At 34.9% G+C, this 22,878-nt stretch overlaps 1 protein-coding gene across 3 annotated transcripts in view; it reads left to right on the forward strand.

The window, feature by feature from the left end:
* The window catches only part of ATRNL1 (attractin like 1), a 431,595-nt gene that overhangs the window by 171,238 nt on the left and 237,479 nt on the right, over positions 1-22,878 (forward strand). For all 3 annotated transcript variants that reach the window (XM_041415479.1, XM_041415481.1, XM_041415480.1), the window contains exons 22-24: positions 4,617-4,711; positions 5,351-5,429; positions 6,610-6,767. In XM_041415479.1, coding sequence (XP_041271413.1) covers positions 4,617-4,711; positions 5,351-5,429; positions 6,610-6,767 — 332 coding nt within the window. The remainder of the gene's footprint in view (positions 1-4,616; positions 4,712-5,350; positions 5,430-6,609; positions 6,768-22,878) is intronic.

The following is a 22,878-nucleotide window of genomic DNA, read 5'->3' on the forward strand; positions in this document are numbered from 1 at the left end:
ATCAATGATTTCTAAGATAAACTGAAGCAAAATGCCTGGAAACAGGTATTAGACTGTTCTGGGCTCACTCCTGGCTCAAAAAACCCAGCTTGTGAATTCCAAATACTGTGCTGTGTGTTGGGGAATTAAGATTGGAGCTTTGAGCTGGGCTCTGAGTTTGTGGAGAGGTATCTATGTTCTCACAAACTTTTCCCATGGAACTTCAGACATACAAATTTGGGGAACTGTAAAAGTTCAGAAAATTATAGGCTAGAATCTGGCTCTTTAAATTCTGTCTGCCTGCTGCTTGAGTCACCTGCTTGAGTAGATTTGTTGTGTTTCTGTCTTGGTAAACAGAAACAGGAAAAGTCTCATTTGTTTATGTAAAGGTAAAATTACTTTTGGTGGCTTCTTAAATGTTTAAAGTAGAAACAAACCCACATGGAGTAGAATGTTAGGCTTCTTCAAATTCCTGATTATAAATATGCACAACATATATATCAACAGAATATACTGAATGTACTTTAAATAGCTATTTCTACATTTAGTTATTTTATACTTGGCTACTTATACATTTAGCTATTCAGAACAGGTCGTAGTCTTAGAATGGACTTTTAGTTTAAATTTTGCACTGCTTTTGAGGCTAAGGTCTCTAGTTTGAATGACACCATGAATTGGGAAATATGGTGTGAGGTACTGTGTAACTGCTTAGTTTATGTGCACTTATGATGCATTGGCATATATTATGTTCAGGAAGAGGTTTGGCAGTAGGAAGGAAAGCTGTTCTGCCTGCTTCAGTCTGCAGAAGGTGGAGCTTTCTGGAGGAGAGGGAGGTGATATTTTCCCTGGGAGCTGCTGAATACATGTGGGGGAAGATTCTCCTAAGTTACAGGATGAAACATATGGAGAGAGTGAGAAAGGATTGTGACACAGCAGTAGGGTGCAATGGGTAGTCTTCTTTATGATCCCTTTTAATTTCTACTCTGAATTTCTTCTTAAATTAGTTCGGCTAATTTATATTATAATAAAATCTAACTTTAGAGACTTTGAAAGATTTGGAATCTTCACCTTAAGAATAGGTCCAGACAAATCTTCCTTGAAGTTTTTTGAACCTTTCTCCAACCTATGAAATTTATTCTGTGAAGAAACTTCTGCAGTCCTCAGATGGGAAGGAGTGTTTGTTTGTTCCATGTCAGTTCTTTCATTTGCACCTGAGTTGATTTGTGCTGTTGAATCACCCAACTGCACTTAGGCCCTGCTGTCTCTTCATTCAAGTCATGCACACCTTAGTTACCTCCCCTGAGCTGGAATTGTCTCTGAGTATTTCTGCTTTACAACACCCAGGCCAAGGCAGGGATTTAATGGTTTGTCCTGTGGAAATGGTGTCATTTAGAGATCCTTTGGTAACTCTGAAGAATCCCAAGGCAAGTTCTTGTGTTGGCTCTCAAAGCTGCTCTCGAAGCTGTGTTGTTCAAGGCTTTTGAGTGTTACAGACGGAATAATGTGTGGGACTTCCTACTGCACTTTGCTGCTATTAATGAAGTATCAAACTGATCAACCATGAAATAATAGAGCAATTAATAACACAACAAAAAACTTTGGGATGTCTTGGGTACAAAAGGAGAGCCTCTACACGTAATTAACTCTTACTGTTTTTCACAATTTCCTGTCAATACTGTATTGTATGTAAGAATGCAATAAGAAAGAGTGGAATTAATTTTCTGATTTGTTACAGATGGTAAATTTATGTGTAGTTTAACTTCTTTTATAAGTGTGGGGACTTTTCCTGCATTCCTTGAAACAACAGTTCATACTTTGTTGTCTTTTAACACATAAAACATAAATTTAAAAATTAACCAAGAACAAAGAACTAAACAACAACACCACCAACAACAACAAACCCCAGGGGGGGAAACAAAGTAATATTGTTTTAAAAGTAAATTACTTTAATTTTTTTTAAACTTGTATGCAGAAGAGCTGTTCATTCATAACTGGGAGACAAGAGTCCTATGTCTATTTCCAATGTTTTTTTATGATGGGATATTATCTATATGTGACTTCTGGTTTTTTAGCTGATACTCTGCATTTCTGAGAGGACACAATTTGTGCTTGGAAAAAGACTGTGACATATTTAAGTGGTAATTTTCCATATCCTATGATAAAATAAATGATATCTTGTCCAAGCTTGTCAGTGCTGCTTTTTGCATCTTGTAGCCCTTGCTGTTGCCTGAATTTCTATAGGAGTGCTTTCTGTGGTGCTGGTCTACCACACCTTTACAATAAATCTGTTTGCAAAGATTGATGCTGAAGCAGTCATCTGTATTTTGATGAGCTCTAAGTTGACCAGATCAGGAGATGGAGCATATCTATACATTATTCCTAACCTTTTTGCCTTTCTACTCATGATTATTAAAGGGTTTATTAATTAATTTAATAGGGGTCAATCTTTACTTGCCATCTTTTCCTGTCCTGTTACATTTAAAGATGTTCTGGTGCCATGTTTGTCTTATTGTTAAGCATGGAGATATGGCACAATAGTCAGTGAGATTTATTAATTAGATTTGCATAACTATAGAAGCGTAGAGTAGTATTAATAAATTAATGGGGCATTTTAATTTCATATTTATTCATCTTTTGCCTTCATAAACATGCAGAGACCTGGTCAAAACTTGTTAGCTAAGATATGTAGATCAGCTTATTCTTATTTGAATAACAGAACTGTGGTGGCTAATAATAGAGAAAGTGAACTCATCTTTGAATGTCATGGTAATTTCTTTCATGTCACTCCTTTTTGGGTTCCTCCACACTCAGGATATTCTGTGAACTTTTATTTTCTACTTTTCCTTCCACACTCACTATAAAAAAATAATCCAAAAAACCCTGAACAAAATCAAACCAAAACAATTTTCTTTAACTATTAAGACAATATAGTGGGATTTTTTCTCTTTCTAAGTCAGCCTTCCCATAGGATACAACAAAGTGTATTTTTTCAGATGATGTGTTGCTGCAGAAAAGGTGATTGTCAGCAGTAAGCAAACTATTAAATCCAACAAAAGGCTGACACAGCTTTTCTTCTGTTTTGACTTAATCTTTCACTCTCTTTGTATTTACTGATTTTGTTTTTATGATCACATATTTTTTATTTGTTACACAGTTTGTGTGGTGTTGATGACTAGCAGAATGCCAGCAGACCAGGGATCAAAATAATGCTTTACAATTATTCAGTAGGTTGTAGCACCAGAGATGACTTGCCATATTTCAACATGCATAAAATAATAATCAGAATGATGTACTCTTATAAGTCACCTCCTTATTTTCTGTGAGAGAGGGAAAAATACAAGATTTTGATTCCTGTAGAACTAGAATGGTAAAAATTTTGAAGATTTTTTCTGTTGGATCTGAAGATATGTCTGCCCATGTAACAGAGCATTCAAGATGCATCCACCACACCCACCTCTGGTTCACAACTGTCTGTTGCCCAGGGATTATTTATCTGCTATCACAATTTACATCTCTGAGGGCTGTGTTGATTCTTAACTCTCTGCACTGAATATTTCCTGCTGGGATTCTAGATGGCTCCCTCTATAAATTGCAACAACAGTAACTCCTGCTGACCTTTTTTTTTCTTACATTTTGGAGGTGCTGGAAAGCTGCTTTACCCTGATGAGTCTCCTGCCCCTTCCCCTGTAGAAAAGTTCCTTTTCAGTCATTCCTCGAGCTATGTCCCACGTAAGGGTTAATCTCGTTCCTCTGGCTTTAGGAACACAACAGGATAGCTCAGGTAACTTCTGTCTTCCGACTTGTCCCCATCATTTTCTGCTCCTCCCAGGAAGGGCTAGGCACGGGTTGGATCATCTGAAGGTGGCTGTGGCTCTCTTCTGCCCCTCTGCCAGCCCAGCAGATCGTCAGTGAGCAGCGTGTGGGAGCTGCCTGGCAGGCTCTGCTCCATTCACAGGGTGCGGGAAAAATGTGTAGAGCAAAAGCCAACGGGCAGTAAAATAGAAATATTTTGAGCAATACTAAACAACTCCTTGTTTTCTTTGTATGAAAAATTTATATCACTTGCCACTTAACAGAATGTCTTAAAATTCTGTCAGTTTAGAAAAGAAACACTTGATGGTCACATAATTTCTCTTCAAAGTTCCATTGTAACACGTAGTTATTAGCAATTTTGTTTACTACAATAAATAAGCCTTCATAATATATAATTTTAGTTTAGAGGCAACTTTTTCCAGATTTTTTAAACTTAGTAAATAGTTTTTTCAAAGTGAAATTAGGAAACTGATAATGCTCTAACAACACAATACATATTTTGGAATAATTATTTCACAAAGAATAACTGTTTCAGATTATGTGTAATCTGTGCTGCTCTGATCCCATGATAGAATTTGTTTCTTAATTCAGTTATTTTCCTCTTTATTTAATTTTTTTGATTAACTTAATTTTAGTTTTCATCATTTCAAGACTTTATAATGCAAAAACTTCATCAGTGAAATGCGTGTGAATAATTCTAACTTGTAGATTTCTCCATGACTTTTAAAATCAATGTCAATGGTAAACTTCTAGGTACTTGCATAATATAGAATTAATATGTATGCATTTTATTTTATAATTTTAAATTTTTGTTTTGCCTACAGACAGCCTTTTGATTGATTATCAATTTACCTTCAGTTTATTACAAGAGGACGATCGTCATCACACTGCCATAAACTTTATAGCAAATCCAGAACAGGTAAGAAAATGTTAATAATTTTAGTTAAGTTTTAGAGACTCAGAATTAAGATTTCCATTGTATTTGATGTTGATTAAAGGTTTTCAAAGTGTCTATAATATTTTAGAGATAGTTCACATTTTTTTGAGAGCTGCAAAATTAGTCCAGTGCCTTCATTGAGAACTCTTTCAAAATGGCAGATGTACTTCAGCTTAATTGATACTCTGAACAATTATCAGTTGGTTTATTTTATTGCTGCTGCCATGAATAACAAGTTTAATATCTTCCTGAGATGAATTGAAGGGGTATATTCTTCTGCTGAGAAAACATTTTTAGTTGCAGAAAGTAATTTTTGGCTTGTGATTAGAATGTAGGCATTTGCCATATATTTTCCTGTTTGATTTTATAAAGACAAATATTTTGTTATACTTGGGACAAACTACAAACATAACTGGTATAGTTATATGTTATATTGTACCCTGTTCTTACCAAAGCAAAAGAGAGAATTGCCTTTGGCAGTGAATCATTGCCATTTCTAGTTATGTTTAAAATGAAAACTGGAAGATAAATAAAAGGCTGGATTCAGTTATGTGTAGTAGAATTACGTGCAATACATTCTGATATGTTTTGTTCACTTTCCTTTTTTTTTTTTTTCCCTAGTCAAATAAAAATTTGGATATATCAATTAATGCATCAAACAACTTTAACCTCAATATTACGTGGTCTATTGGTTCTACAGGTGAGAGTGAATTTTGGTCAGATGAGTTTTTCCCCAAATGATTTCATGATCCTTTGAGTTATTTTAACCTGATTGTCTCTTTGTTGCTAATTTTGATAATAAAACTTTGCCAAATGTGTTCTTTTGCCATTATCATTATGCTGTTATTAATTATATTATTTAAACCTCAGATGATAATTTGCAATCTGAATAAAGCTTCATTAATATGTTGACTTTCTCTCCTATTCAATTAAAATTACATTGGTAGGAAAAGCTTGTAGTGTATTTAAATTTTTAAAATGACAGTGTTATGAAATGCTGTGATTTTAATTAAGATAAATTGCTTCCTTAACTACTGCAGAGACTGAGATTTTATTTCTTTGTTTCAGTGTTCAAGCTAAAAATTTAATTATTAACCTTTACATTGATATCAAACAATAAAGTTCTTCTGTGTATGCTGATAAAAAGAGCTGCTTATCTATTTTTTTCTCCAGCTTTGAACCCCATTACTCCTCTTTGTTTTAATTTAGACAGTTTTTCTGAATTGGTTCTATTGACTTTCTGAAAGCACATCCAAGGAGAGGCATGATGCTTAAAATGATATAATTTAAAAAATATCTTTTAAAAGAAGGTTCAGTTTCTCTTAAACTCATGAATTTCTTCATCAGTGCATTTCTGAAGTCTTTACCATACCAGTTAGTAAACTCTGTTTATTCCTTTATTTTAACTTAGCTCAGTCACTCGTTTATTTGCAAAAACTAATAAATGTTTATTACTAGTTACGTTATTAACGCTTTCATGAACAATTAAAACTTGACAGCAAAAGTGCAAGATGGAGACAAATTCCCTTACAGATTTTATTGAGCTGTTTATTGAAATGAAACATAAATTATGGAGGAAAGCATATTATCTGTTAAGCTGACCATAATAACTATCTTGTAAAATTCATGCTACTTCTGTCACTTTTCCAATTTGCATATAGTTTTTAAAACCAAAGTCAAAATTTCTGTGAATTCTCTATATGTATAATAAATATACCTAATGTGCCATGTAAACTTTAATAAGAGGTTGTTTTAGAGGAAGACACCAAAAGCAATTAAGGATTTATATTTCTTATGCAAATTTACTTTGGCATCTTTAATAATGATTAATATTTTTCTCAAATATGTATATTTACACCTGAGCTTTTCAAAATTTTTAGCTGGAACAATATCTGGAGAAGAGATTCCTGTTGTTTCCAAGGTTAATATTAAGGAATACAGAGACAGCTTTTCCTGTGAAAAATTTAACTTTCGAAGCAACCCAAACATCACTTTCTATGTGTATGTCAGCAATTTCTCCTGGCCAATCAAAATACAGGTTAGTGACTTCTTTGTCCTTTTAGAGACATTTTTATTTCAACTTTACATTGAATTTCATTATTTCACTCATGCACTAAGTATACAAATAGAGTTATTTGCATGTTGTATTTTCTGTCTATAATAATTATGTTATGATGGCAGTCCTACTATGATTTTAAGGCTAGGCTGGATGAAGCTTTAAGCACCATGGCCTGGTGGGAGGTGGTGCTGCCCATGGCAGGGGAGTTGAAATGGGGTGGTATTTAAAGTTCCTTCTAGCCCAAACCACTCCAGGATTCTGTGCTTTAGCTTTTAGCAGTGAGTCAGGCTGTCGATTTTAAAATCTGAATTTAAATTGTTGAACATACGTGTTTAATTGTAATATAACTTCAGCATTTAGATGTAAACACAGAAAATGGTATACAAATCTGTATGTACCTGGGTATTTGAATGTTAATAATTGGCTTTTGGAGCTTCTGGCTTTTTAAATGTTGAGTGACTGTATCAGATTGCAATATCACAGACTTCAGTTAAGACTAAGTATAGTTTATTAGAATTTATGTTCTTCTTTGACTTCATTGCAATCAATTTCATTCAGTATTTTCTGGAGCACTGAGATACTCTACAGTAGCAAACTGAAAAAAAATCAATGCAATCATGATTCCTCCCTGGCCTGTGATGTTCCAGCAATATTTATACTAATAATTACTATGGCTGCACTTGTGAACACAGCATCCCCTGCATCAGTGAAGGAGATTCTTATGTGGATGAATGGCTTTTGACTGCACCCTTACAGAATTAAGCCTTAAAAATTAAGTTGTTAAAATGATAATTTCATAATTCCTGATGATTTACTTCAGGAACAATTACAAGCTCAAAATACTTTGCAATTAACCATACAAATACCCCACAAAATTTCCATTTTAGTGGGAAAAAACCTTCCATATTTTTCTGAAATACAGAATCTTACTTTATAATCTATGTATAAAAATACACACACACACACACAGACACATATATGTATAAAATAAAAAAATAAATTCAAAAATGTATTCTGTCTGTCTAGATATGTATGATAAAGCGTTCTGGATTAAAGCAGTCATCTTCTGTTTTTCTTGTGTTAAGTAAAGCTACAGTTGTCTGCATCATACCTGAACAGTGACTACAAATATGTGTTAACGTTATCAAAGGATGAATTTATTCAGCTTACTAACATTTATGACTCTACTAATCTATTAAAAAATCCAAACAAACCCTGAAGACTAACTGCTTTCTTTTAGTCTTCATATTAGGGGTGTTTCACACTCTCTCCCACTTCCTAAAGATAGAACAAGCTCAGCTGCCAAGCAGGCTCCTTAAACAAATCCATGGAGCAATATCAGCTGTAAATGCATTACAGCCTCCTCTCACCTTTACGACTGCGAGGTGGCTGTATCATCATTGTAAGACAAACATTATTAAGGTGATGCATTCCTGAGACGTGCAGCTCTGTGGCAGATGTTGGCAGATCCCAGCTCCTCCTTGTGCTGTTTCCACTGCAGCGTAACAACCTGCTGAAGGGAATCCCAGATCATTGGATACATCTCTTTTTTTTTTTAAATGAAAATTTTCATTGTCTGCTGTGATTACACAGTTTTTGATTTTGGGGTTTTTTTTGTACTTCTTTTAGAGGCACATTGAAATTCAACAGTCTAGACAGTTCTGCCTCTGATGTGTGGTGCTTGATTATTGCATTCCTGTCCTGTCCTTACTCCATCTAGAAATTAAGTTACTCAATTTTATGCATCAAGAAGGAATACTGAGGTCCAGTTGGGGCAATTGTTTTGGGATTTTAATTTTGTCCTCTGTATTTGCCTTCCTAAATGAATGAGATTATTATTTATCTCTCAGCCTTTTTTTATGCTGTAATTTGTTCTTTTCTGAGAAAATATTTGAAGTCAACGTTACCAGTATATATTTCTTGTGTTTGGTGCTCTAGCAGTAGATAAAATCTTCAAATGATAAATGGAGCAGGGAGCTTTCCAGAGAAAACAAGTTTTGTTTTATATGCTAACTTTATAATTCTGCATGTAGTAGAAATTTTAAAAGTATGTGAAACCTCCTATGACTTTGGGTTAAGAGAAGGAAGTCATGGTTCATTCCAATCCAGGGGCTAAATTTCCAAGGCCAATACTAAATCAGGTCTAATAGTTATTGTCTTCTACATCTTCATCTCGTAGCATACCAGATTTAACCTTTATAACAGGCAAAAGTGGTTGATATTTTCTATTTGCACTGTAGTCCTTTTCACTGCAGTGGCCACACTGCATTGGTCATACCATGCTGGGAAAAACCTGATATTTTGTGTTAACTCAGTACTGAAGGCTTTATTTAATCCTGTTAGACCTAACAAAACTATTGTGACTTCCTTGAGAGGTATTCTGTTCATTTAATAAGTAAGGTAGCAACATGAAATTTGACACATGCCTTTTACACAATGCTTTCGTAGAGGACTGAGTACTCCAGCACACTGAGCATTTTTCAAGTACAGTCTGAGTACCAGCCCTCCTGTATTTCCATTATTCATCACAACTTGTCAAGAATACATTATATAAAACATGATTTCCTAAGGAGGCAGAGGTAGTGACCTTACTTCCTTTTAAACTGGTGTTTGAAGTTGTGTTATTGATGTTATTACCACTGGTGTTATTGGTATGCATTTCACCTCTCTGCTCTTGTGCCTCCTGTTATGCTGGCACTGGAGCTAAGATTTCTGGGCTCTTTCATTGGGAGGATTTGGGTGTTGGAGTTACTGCTCTTTTCTTTTGCTATTGGAAAAGAGCTCTCATTATACAAGACATTTAGGTTCACTTTCTATTAAAGCCACATATATTATCTCGGGTTTTGCATTAATTTATCTCCAAGATTTTCGTGACTATAAGGAAAATCTGCCCATCCCAGCAGGTGATTGTTTATTGGGATCAATGGCTCACAGCTGCTTCCTAGGTAGTTTTATTTTTCCTGTTACCTATTTAGCAAGCTGGGATATTTTTTCCAAAATGTTAATAAATCCCTGGTGGCTCTTAAACAAAATATCTTCTTAAGAAATATGATTTCTTGGCTTTGAAAAAAGGGTATATCATGATTGGTGTCAATAAAAACAGTTCTTTAAGGTGTACTGGTCTGTCATAGGCAGTGACCCATTTCATTGTTCCACTGGTGATCTCAATCACCTCAGAATACAAATGCTTCAGCACTGGATAGCAATGAATTACTTGGAAAACATAGAAACTGTGTAGAAAATTCTAAGTTTCTTTCAGCTGTACTGCTGCTCTCTATTGAAATGTTCTGCAGGTTCCCATCACTCTCCTGTCCATGGGCACACAGCTGGGTGATCTCTGCAGCCCTAAGGGGAAAACGCTGCATTTAAGTTTCCTGATGCTAAAGGCACTTTATTTAGCTGTAAAATCTCTTCCTTGAGGAAAGAAGCAGAAAAATGACATAGTTGCATAAGGGGTCATTAGAAAGGTGGTGTTGTGGGACATCTTCAGCTTAGAGCTGTTCCCACAAATAGATCTACTATCTATTGACCTGGCTGTGAAACAGACAGGTGCCAGTTTTTCCTCAGAAGTGTGTAATAGTTATACACTGGCACACAAATGTTGGATATTTCCCTGTTGAAGTACTCTAACAGCTTATGCCACACTTTTTCTCCATTTCCTTTAATTCAGAGTTGCTGGTGAGTAAGAATAGATAAAGACTCTTAAATTTAACTTGTGAGGCTTTCATAAACAACAGTAGTTTCTGCATATTTTGGAGGAAATCTGTAGAAATTATCTTTGTTAACAGATATTAAAAGAAGTGTCCAAGTGAGGATAAGAATCCTCACTTATGCTTGACTGTCGTTTATAGTCCCAAACCTTTAGGTGTATTGTGTCTTATATATCAGTTAAATAGCGCTCCATGAGAAAATGCTCTTGCCTTAAAATAAGCTAGATTTCTGAGCAGAATATATGACAAAGCCCCATAACTTGTTTCTGCTCATTTTTATTTTATTTTGAGAGTCAGTGTAATTCAGACTCCACTGGTAATGGAATTTGAAGGCTGTAACATTTATTGAAAAGCAGTAACTCAGACTGTAGCCAGCACCTCAAATAGTGGTCAATGGTCCCTGAAGTAGTAAGCATTCATAAAGCTTGGGCTTCTGACAGCTATGCAAATATTAATAACAGCAGTCACAACATGTTCTTCAGTTTCAGGAAACTAATTTTATGGCAAGGGATTTTTGTAATTTAAGCTGATGTATTTTCTTTTTTTCCATCATTTTCTCCCATATTCTGGAAAGCAGTGCCTGCATATGAAAAAGCAAATACCCTTAAAATGCTGTCCTGGCTTTTGTTCTGATTGTTGTCCCTAAGGACAGCAGTGACCTTCCTGCTTTAGGATCAGCTGCATTCCTGCACCTATATCTCTTTATAACTGTCAGACTTGTAAGTCTGATCTCAACTTGTGCCTGAGCAGCAAAATTTTCTACCAATTTTAAAGCTGAATCTGGAGATAATAATAACTGTTCTACTAGTTATTTCCTTTCTTCCCTAAAGTGTAAATGAAAGATTCACAAGTGTCTGAGTTTTAATTGGGAGGGTCAGTTTAAATTGCAAGGTTCAGCCTCACCAGCAAAGCACTGTCTTTGCTGGTGAGGTTTGTGTTTAATGAAAAAAAAAAAATCATCTTGTTATACATTTTTGAACATACCCTAGTTAAACTAACATGCTTCCACAGCATAAAACAATTACTGTTGCAGTGAAGTTAGTCAGGATGTTGGTGTACATGTAGAATACCCCGATGTGTTTGAAGAAGTTTAATATTTTTAAGCAAGCCTACTTGGAATTCCAGTTTTTTCTGCACTGTGGTTTCTGATGAAAACTCTTTGGCACCCTGTATTCTGTACCAGAACAGAATAATGAATTATGGTAAAGATTTACATTTTATTTGTATGTAGCACAACAGATAATTAAAACTACTTAATATATAAATCTTCAAGTGATTTTTTTTAAAGCTGAAACTTGTTTTCTTTCAGTTTACTGGCTCTTGTTTCAGAATCAATTTTTTTCCCCTCTTAATAGCCCGAGTGTAGCAACTGAAGGAGTGTAATGTAAATCAAGAAGCATATCTACCCTTGTAATAAAATTTACTGTGTAGTATAATTTATTTCAGCTTTTTTGGTTTTGTTTTGGACTTCATTTGAATTTTTAACATTCATGAGTGACTTACATGTTGTAAAAACTCCAAGAAGTAAAACTTGTCAGTCATTGCCATTAGAAGTTACAACAGTATCACAAATCTAATAACTAAATTAAAAAATAGGTCAGATCTTTTTGGGTTTTAAGGCTTTTCTGAAGCTTGCTGAGGTCATAATTGTGGACCCTTTGCTTGGAAAATGTGTATTTATCCACATGCAGCTGTGTTTGTAGCTGTGCCACCTGTGATTGCATGCCTAAATTTAATCCCTATGATTTATGGTGAACAATTCAATTTCTAAGTGCCTTAATGGTTTTCATAGAGGCTGCTGAGTAACTGCATATAGCAATGTATGGAGACACTGTAATTCCTGAAACACTGAGCAGGTATTGATGATGAAGTGGATGCATTAACTTCCAAAACAACTCCGATATTTTCTTACAGTAAATGTAAAATCCCTCTATTAAAATAGGTTTGAAAGTAGTATACTAAGAACAAAAACCTGGGAAATCCATTGAACTATCATATAGTGACAATTCTGTCAGAACAGAAGAAATAACAGCAATAGAAGACAACCTGCACTACAGGGTGGATTTTTTTATAGATGACTGAGGTATAGTCTAAAAAAGAGATATATGTGTAGTTTCAGTTTTTACTAAGGATGATGATATTGATCATTATGAAAAGTCAGGATTGATAATAATAATAATCATTAACAGAGAAACATAGAATCAATCTAGTTGGAAAAGGCCTCTAAGATCATTTGGTCCAACCTTTAACCTTGCACTGCCAAGTCCAACACTAAATTAAGTCCCCCACTGCCACATCTACACATCTTTGAAATGCCTCTGGGGGCGGTGACTCCACCATTGCCCTGGGCAGCCTGTTCCAATGCTTGACAACCCTTTCTGTGAAGACATTTTTCCTAATATCCAATGTAAACATCCCCATTTTCAGCTTGAGGCCGTTTTCTTTCATCCTCCACTTTGCTGTGAAAATTATCCTCAACAAAGCTGAATGCAAAATTTATGTTGAATATGCTCACATTATGCATCAGGTCATATCAATCCTGGGCTCTGAAGGAAGAGAAATTGCAGTGCCAAAAGCAGGAGAGTTGGGAACATGACACTGAAGAAGTCCAAATGCAAGTTCCCATGTGAATGTAAGAAGGAAGTGATCCAAATAACAAGAGATTTAGTGAACTGCAGTGCTTTGGAAGAGATTTCGAAGGAAGGTGGTTTTAGTGTTTAGTATTTTGGGTTTTTTATGCATTGAATATAGGCAATAAAGTATGCAGGGAATTAGACTGAAAGAATGTATATCTAACATAAGAATCACAAGGCTGCTCATGATACATTTGTTCTTCAATATTCTGTCAAAGTGGCTCATCTAATCACCTGTCTGCTCATGGCATTTAGGCTGTTAGACTGCAAGAAGTCAGGTTTATATCTTCCATAGCATTGTTTTTTATATATGATTAAAATGTATTAAATGGAATTTTTGCTCTATAGTTATTTTTAGGGAAAAACACCCCCCAACTGTAAGTGGAGAAATGCAAAATTATTTTAAAATTGAAATCAGGACAGCAGCATGAAGGTAAAGTTTCATTTGCTTCATTGCTAGTATCAAAAGCTAAACCCAATCCTGTTTTTCAACACATTAATACCATTGTTAAAATTCTCAGTCATTGTTACATTATTACAGGTATATCTGTTACATGTACAATTATTGCATTTTAGAAAGTACTTGAAAATTACTACCCAAATGGGGACTGCTACAGTAATTATGGGTCCTTTTTTCTTTCTTAGGCAATCAAATATAATGCCAGAAGCCAACCAGTTCTTGCCTTGGAAAGTGGACTGTCTATAATATCTATAATTTATTTTCTTGTAGTTGTAAGGTCAATTGTATAGAGAATAAATCCCAAGGCTGTATAATATTCCCCAATGGCTTGATGTGCCCAAATCCAATACAGCATTTTCCAAAATGCTTCTCATGAATCCTAACATATTGCTAAAATGAGAACATTTTTCCTGATTATTAGATTACACCTTTTTTATTTTAAATAATGCCAAAACAGTTAACATTAGTCTTAAAATGTACCAGAACAAGGTTGCCAACCATATCATGCAAACTTCCACACCACTCCAATAAATGTAGCTATTCATTGTTCTTCCTGGTACATTTCTTTTTCCAATCACCTTAGAAAAGGCCTAATATGAGCCACCAGAATATCTGTAAATATTTAGCATATGTGATGTATTTCTGAGAAAGTAGAAGCCCCATTAATAGTTCAGCTGATGATTTAAGGGAACCAAAATACATAATTAAGAGATAATTAGTCCTCAGTGATGCATAGTTTTAATTGGTGTGTAATTTGAATGTCTGAGATAAGAAATCATGTAACTGATGTGCCAGTTGTGTAGGGCTTTCTTTTCCAGGCAGACCAAGGCATCATCTACCAGTGGTTGTATAACACAATAGAGATGTATAGATACTGTATTTGCTAATAAAAATTATCTCCCTAATATGTTTAGCAAGTAGATATTGACGGTTTTTTCCCCTGTAATCTCCATTTCTCTTATATACTTACTGAAGTAAATTTTAGTTAGAAAATTTAGAATGCAATAAAAAAAGTTTGCTTCCAGATAGTTTGTTTTTTCAAGACTTTTGATTAGCTATAGAAAAAATAAATCAATTCTTCATCTTGGGATTTGGGATGGGAACAAATGGTGGGGTATAAAAACCTCTTGTTCAATAATAAGAAAAAAACACTTTGAAATATTAAGATTCTCCCTGAAGAAAACATGTATGCCTTGCTGAACTGCAGAAGCCTATAAAGGTCATACACAGTGGCTTCAGAATTATTTGAAAGTAAATGTTTGGCTCATAGGGGATCAGAATGGAGATAAGAAGCTGGTGGGAGAGAATAGGTATTTTCAAACTATTTATTGTGACTGTCAGAAACTCCTTTGTCAGAAGGATTAATACAACCTTAGTTGCCCTCTGTGATCAGGATTTTATAGAAAAATGCGGGCAATGTACAGGATTTGTGTCTCTTATATCGTTGTTTGAATGTGGATTTCTGCCAAATCCAAATTTAATCCAGTAGTTTTTCAACTTTTCTTAGTAAACAAAATATCAGTGGCCAGAAATCAGGTTAAAAACTTCAGTGTAGGGGCTTTGTCAGGAATACTTCTTGAGAGTCCCACGTCTGCTGAGCAGTGATGATGATGATGATGATGATGAGCATCACTGACATCACAGTGGTCCTGACATGGACAGGAGTCCCAGGGTTGGGAGGAGCAGCTCTTGTGTCTCCTAAGCTCCTCTGGCTCCAGGTGCTCATGTGCATCATGGGATTGTCCTGCACCAACAGCAGTGGGCACTTGTGCCATGACCTGGAGGCTGAGTCTGACCTCTGAGCACTGAACCAGCAAGGTGATGGTGAACTCTCTCTGGGCCAGTGAACCTGGAAAAAAGAACTTTCCAGTGCTAGGCAGCCTTGACAACGCTGGCTACAAATGCAGTTCTGGGATTTTGCTTAAAGCTTCAGAGCTTCATTCCTCAGGCCATGGCAAAATAGCTAAAAACTGTAGGAATGCTTACAGCTGAGTTTGCAGGGCTCTCCAAGTTGAAGTTTTCCAAAAGCACTGAAGCTTAAACAGTTTGAGACTGTTTTAAGTGCAGAGGCATTCTCAGGAGTGAGCTCAGGTGTCATGAGCATCCTTAGTGCAATTTTTTTTTTAAATTAATGTTAAGCAGACTTAACACTTAAGAATGGTTATTTTAGTGAACCAGTACTTTTGGTGGCACTCTAATGTGTAAGAGTTATTGCAGTCACAGATGCAAGGAATTGAACTTCATATCTGCTGCTAGAAACAATCATTGAGAATGGAAAATAGTTGCAATATATTGACCTTTAGGAGCTCTCTAAGGTATTTTTCTTGTAGTGATATTTTATTTTATTTTTTTTTTTTTTGAAAGCTTGGTATTAATCTCTGAACCATTTGGCCAGTGTAATAATTTGTGTGATGAAATAACAAAATGAAAATATTACTCAGTGAGAATCCAGGGTTTAAAAAGCCAAAGCCATTCTGTGGTTCATCATGGACTAACTAATGCATAAATGGGTTGAGCTGAGCTAACCAATGTGAACATATGAGGAAGTCACAATCAATAAATGCTTTTCTTGAGAAATGCAGAAGGAACAGCAGAAAACTGAGTAGAGTCACAAGCTCTTTGTTTATCGAGAAGACAACCTCAGATCTCCAAACTTGGCTCATAATTGGGAAAATTCTGGGAGGTGCTGTGCTCTCTGTTAGATTATAGTGTGAGTGCTCTCTTCTTCAGACTGTGGAAAAGGATGGTAGGGTCACGATTCTGCTCAGTTTAATTCTGAAATGCTAATTGTTTTATTTTGAAATGCTTTAAGGACCTTTAAATTGTGATAATGATGCCACTTAAAAAATGTCTTGAATTCTTTATTATCAGAGAATAAAACCAAAAGAAAACCCATAAGCTGCTTGTTCTATGTTAGACAAACATATTTTGTGCCTTCAGGGAGACAGTACAATTATCAGACACAGATAGCCAGATAAACATATTAAGCAAGAGGGTAGAGAGCTTGCAGGCCATCTGCTTCTTTTAAAATCTGGCTTTAAGTACATTAGTTACTTGTCATTACTTTTTCATGTAAGCACTTGATTTCATTGCTACCTAGGTGTTACATCTCATAGATGATAAATCCAGAAGGGGCTGCTTTGGTCATATAATTTGAAATGAGACATAAACTAAAGCATAGGCTTTCATAAATTAATTGCAGTTTGAAGTAGACCATATACTGGAAGAATAAAAATCACTCTTGGCCTAAATGTTTCTAAAAAGGGGATGAGCACTTGACTTCTGCTACATAGTTCTGACTGTCAATTATTGCCACTGTTCAAAAATTTTGATTCCTGGTAAGTGGAGTTTTCCAAGGGCTACTCTTGAAATATAATTTTGTGCTGGAAAGGAGAGCTTCCTTCTATAAAGGATATGAGGTGTTGCAAATACTGTATATTCTATCTCTGTTTTTTTGGCTTTTCTCTGAACCCTCCATTGTTTCAGTATCCCTTGGGAGCTGTGGGAGCCAGAATTGGGTGTGCTTTTCCAAGTGTGATTGGATCCGTTTTGGATGCAGAGTTAAGGATCTAGCTGAGAAGGCAGAAAATGGGGGCTTTCAGCAGCTCCCCCCATGGTGCTGCTGAGGGAAGCAGAGCAGCCTTAGCTCCATCTTTCCTACTCTTTCTTCTTGTGACTCCAGTCACAATCCTTTTTGCTGCATTCAGTATTTTCCTCTGTACACCCACGAGTACCATAGCCCCTTCATCACAGCACTGGAAATTTAACGATTATCTACCAGAACCCCAAATGTTCTTTAGTGTCACGAAGTCCAGAATAACATCCTTGAGAATGATCTTCATTCTTTGATTCCACATTTATACTACTGAATCCAGTTTTACTACTCTTACGTTTCCCATATCCTCCAATACACATGGCTTTGTAAGTGACCTATTATTTTCATTTTCTTTCCTCAGCATGCCAAATAAAAACATATTAATGATGATATTGTTTTATTGCAAGTTATTGACAGAAGCTTTAAATAGCACTAGAAAACTAAGATCTAAAAATCATGCTGTGCCTTGCATTAGAAACAGATTTGTACAAATGTGAATCTCTATTTGCAATTACATTTTACATTAGTTAAAAGTTTAATGAGTGCCATGCTGAATTTTTATTCTAGTTCCTCAAAGTGGGGGCTTTGTCAGAAGGATTAATATAATCTCTTTATATGTAGAAACCAGAAAATATCCAGAATTACTGTAAATTCTGTTACTCATATTTCTATGGATGTGTTAGGAATGGGTTAGGAGATGTAGATGTGAATTGGAGTGCAGCAATCTCCTGTGAAAACATGTAAGATCTGCTGGTTGTAGAATACTTGTTTGGAACACATCTATTCTTAAAAATGATATAATGAATTTTTAGACCAATATGCTCTGCAGATTTTTCTTTCTACAATTACATTATTATTTATCTTATGTGATTTTTGTTCATTGCTCTCATCTTTCATTGCTAGCTTTTCATTAACATCCTTCACAAAAAACCAGGCGAAGATTAATCTTGTGTCTTTCTTTCCTTACTTTTTTGTTTTTGTTTCATGATGTCCTCATTTTACTTTCCTGTCTTTTCTTTTTATTCTTATTCCTTATAGTGACAAGAAAAATACACAAGACTGACATTGTTACAGATTGCAGTCTTGTTAAAATTGCCATATTAACTGTGAGGCCAGGTAGTGAAAACCCATTCAACCTGTCAGATATTCTCAAATGAGTGAAATAAAAGCTGTTTGTATGTGTGTAGAATCATCATTACTCCTTTGTCTCCTAATACCATCTTAGTGCAGGCTTTGAATTGTTTTCATTTAAGGTAATTTTAGTTTTGTTCTGTTCTCAGTGGTAGGGTCTGAGAAATTCTCCGCTGCATACATATGAGAGGTTTTCAGAAATTATTTATTTTCATGGATAAAAGTTTTGTTTTAGTTATCTCTGGTGGAAGTGTCAGAATTTCTGACTCTGGGAAACTGAACAGTTTATAGATGAGCCTCTCAAGGTCTCGGGTCCAGCTCTCTGCTCAGATCAGGGCAAACTTCAGAGTAACTTCTGATTGCTCAGATTCTTGTCTAGTAATTTTCTTTCCTGCATCTGTTGGAGGTTCTGTTCATTGTATCTAATCTTCTTTCTGTGCACCTCTGAGAAGACTCTGAGTCTATTTTCTCTGCAACTTACCCATCCTTTCTTTGCCCTCTCTTTAAAACATTCAAAGTTAATGACTTCTGTGTGTAGTAAAATGTGAATTCAATGAATTTGCAGAAGATGTTAAGATCCATACCAGGAATTCCGTGCAATTCATTGCATTCTCCTTGAGAGTGTATCCCACCCCAGGCTTTAAAAATTATGAAAATAGTTATAAATTTGAGGTAATTGTTTTCAATAACAAGTTGTATAATATAAATGCAAGACAGCTTATTTTGGTATTTATTCAGCTGTTGGCATTTTGAGCCAAGTATTTATATATGTCTTCATAAAGAAAAAGTATTACTTAAATGACATATAGATAGTCTCCTTTTTTTCCCCCTCCTTTTTGGCATGATTTCTTAAATATACATTCTCAAATTGAAAATTTGACTGTGCTTTTGTCCAGACCAGAGATTGGAAAGAGGAAGGATGAACTACATCTCTTAATGGTTCAAATCAATTATCTTAGAGGTGTTGTCCAACTTAAAACACTCTATGAATATTATTCAGTAGCAGCAAGGATAAAAAGGGAGAAAGAGTGTAAAACTGCACTTAAACTGAAATATAAGGGTAGAAATATACAATTTTTTATTTTTACTGTTAGACTTTGCAGCCTAGGAGGTGAGATGTCAGTGGAGAAAGGATTCATAAAATATTTATTCAGAGGTTTAAAAGGAACTTTTTGGCTTTCTCCTTGGGCATGCATTATTGTTCCACTGCTGAGCATGAGCCTGGTGTGAATGTGTCACTGCATCCATGCCAAAATGAAGGCATTCAGTGACATTCTGAAGTGCTTTTGTCAGCTCTTGGGTGAGGATTCATCAACAGACATGCCTAAGTCACAGGATGTATCAGCATTCTTGTGGTTAAGATACACGTACACCAATAAGAATAGATATTTCCTTTTCTCTTGCCCTCTTTTTAGGTATTAGAAAAGGCAAAAAGCTATTTAATTCACATCATGCCTGTATTCACTACTATAAGCTGATAATGCTTTTTTTGGTAAAGTGATTCCAATTTTTTTTTTAATTGATACTTCATTTATATTCCGTGGGCATTTAACACAAAACTTGATTTGTTTTGAAAATCATTTTTAGCTGTATTCATCTGTGGTAAGGCAAGTGGTGGGAAAGAAAAATCAATTGCAGCTGTATTATTTGCAATGTAATCAATTCACTTCTCCATTCTAACTAGAAGAGGCATCCTGAGGAGCTGGGAAAATTACACTAATCTGATATGTTTGGATCTTTGTTTCCTTGTGAAGACTGATACTCATCTCCTTACATCCACTTCCTTTGAATTTTGTTTAAAGTTCACATAGATAAGGGATACTTGAACACATCTTGAACATGGATATAATCACCCTGTTCTTTTGACAGTACTTTGTCTTTTTTGGTCTTATTTTGGCTTCTCCTTGATTAATTTTCTGTAGTCATTATTTGTACCTGAACAATGTCTAAAATTATGTGTTTAAAATAATTTATGAAAGGGTAGGAAATAGTAACTTCTCAGTCATTGGTTTTCCTGCATACTACGTATTATTCTATCCAAGATTTGATTACATTATTAATATTTTAATGAAAATAAATTTTACTTATTTTTACTAACTGCTGATGTGAATTAGTAATTCACAAAAAGTGAAGGGCTATAAGCTTTATCTGCTGGGCTTCAAGTCTTGCAAATACACATGGAACAATTAAATGTTTTTCTGACATAATATCTATATAGGCTCAGAGCTGTCAGTAATCTTTTCCATTATCAGGATATGTAAAGCCTGAAACTGTTTAAGCAAATGTTTTCATAACCTCATATATCTGTTAAAAAAAATAAAACAAAAAACAAACAGATTTCGTCATGCTTTGAACTTAAAATAGTTTCACCATTCCTTTTTTTTCTTATGTAATAATTCTGTTTAGACATTGTCTATGACATCAGTAGCTCTTCATTTTTCCTGGTGTATATTCCCTTTTTTGTATTTATACATGGCAATCTTATTCCCTGTCAGCCTTTTAGCTGGCTATGCAAGCTCTGTTCTTTGTGTTTAAAATTCTTTTTTTGTCCCCTCCCAGCCACCCTAATGGCACTTCACCTTCTGCTTGAGTCTTTCAGTAGAATGACAGTGCAGGGTACATTTATTAATCTGTCAAAACATCCTTTTGCAGTTAGAAGATTAAATTGCACAGCATCATCGTTACTGTTACAATTTTGGTTACTCCATTAAAATGCCTCGCATTCCATTTGTATTTTTCTTTATGCTTGGCTTGTGGGGTTCAAGGAAGTTGCTTTAGTGCTGTTTGTTCTACACCTGTTGCAGCCAGATGGAAAAGGAGCAGGACATCTTTTTAAAAATAAAAATAAAAAAATAATTAAAATAATAGTAATAAATAATAATAATAATAATAATTTTAAAATGTCATAAAAATATAACTTGAAATAAGAAACTCATTTTGGTTGAGGTGAAAAACTCAAATTATGTTCAAGTATCATTGAACTTAATCAGTTAAGGAAACCATTGAAATTTGAGTGCCTAATTGCAATGTGTCGATGCTTTGTCTAGGAGTACCAATGTGAATTTATACTGCTGAGTTTGCAAATACTCTATAAGATCATTAACTGATGTTTCATTTGTGGGAAGTTTTTGCATGGTTTATCATTCACAGTGATAAATTGCACGATATCGTGGTATTGAACCAGCAATTTCTGTTCATGTCCACTCACATGCTGTCTCCATTAGCACAAATACTTAGGTACTACAGTTGCATTTACTATGTGTAAAGTACTTTGTGAGTGGTTTTTTATTTTTCAGAATTAACCTATGCTTAAATTCTTGCTCATATTTTTTAACTGTTTTTTGGTGTCTTTTTATGATACTTAAACATTCCCTTTGTTCAACCCCAGTCAGTGTGGTGTAATGAAGCAAATTGTGGTGGAAGAGATTTTTTCTTTTAGCATTTTTAGTTAAAACTGATAATTATGGAAGATACAGTAGTGGCAATTTGCTAACAGTATGATATTAGGTGTGCTAAGGTTAATTGTGTTTTTTATCAGAAAGGACTTAATGGGAAATGCTACATCACTGCAGTAACATTTTCAGGGTTTCTAAAGGGAAATATTCAGTTGCTATTGATTATATACAATGCTAATGCTATGGTTTTTAAAGGCTTTTTAAACCTACAACATAGCAAAAGCAAGTTATTTAAATGATCATACTAAATAATATTATGCTTTAAAAATTCTACTGCTAAGCTGACACCTCTAATATTAATAGTGTTCAAAGAGGAACTCGGGATACAAGAGAACAAAATGAAAAGGCATACAAAGACATAAACCAGGATTTGTTGTCGTGAAGAACAGTGTTTTAAATAAAATTTTTAAAGCAGTCTTTTTGCTCTACTCAGCTCTTACTGGTTTCAACTTGAGAGTTCAGAGGATAGTAAAAATTGCAAAGAGGTTTAGAAAAAACGACTTGAGACAATCCTGAAGTGAGTTCACTTGTTAAGAAGAGTTAAAAGGGTGATACTGCAGCTCAGGTTGTTTGAGTGATGGTGAGGGAAGGAGATGGAGAATGGGAGGAAGAAGAACAAACAGGACTAAATATCAGTGGGAGATGGTTTAGACAAGCTAAAAGGAAAGGTGGCACTGGCAGTTTCTGAAATCTCTGAAACCAGACATTTTAAGAAAGGAATTGTATAACCACCTCTCAGGACAGATTTGATTCTCCTTTGGGGAAGCAGATAGGTCCCATCTGCTGTACTTGATGTGCTTTTGCTATGTTTTCTGTGATATTATTTTCTTATTTCAATACTCCTTGGTTTTTGGTTTTGGTTTTTTTTTTCTTCTTTTTCCTTTTTGATGTGAACATTTTCTAACAATAAAAGTAAAGTGAATCCACTGGTGACATCTTACTAAATAATTGTAATCATCCTTTTTATGATACGACATGTAGGTGTCCTGCAAGCCACCCTGAAGGATTGTGGAGGGAGAACAGCAGTGGGGATGAGGAGTGTTTACAATTATCTCTGACATTGTTATGAAGGAGCAAGAATTGACAATTTAAAAACAATTTCATAG

This window comes from Onychostruthus taczanowskii, unplaced genomic scaffold, assembly GCF_017590055.1.
Source record: "Onychostruthus taczanowskii isolate IOZ18803 unplaced genomic scaffold, ASM1759005v1 scaffold5, whole genome shotgun sequence".
In the NCBI taxonomy this organism is placed as follows: domain Eukaryota; kingdom Metazoa; phylum Chordata; class Aves; order Passeriformes; family Passeridae; genus Onychostruthus; species Onychostruthus taczanowskii.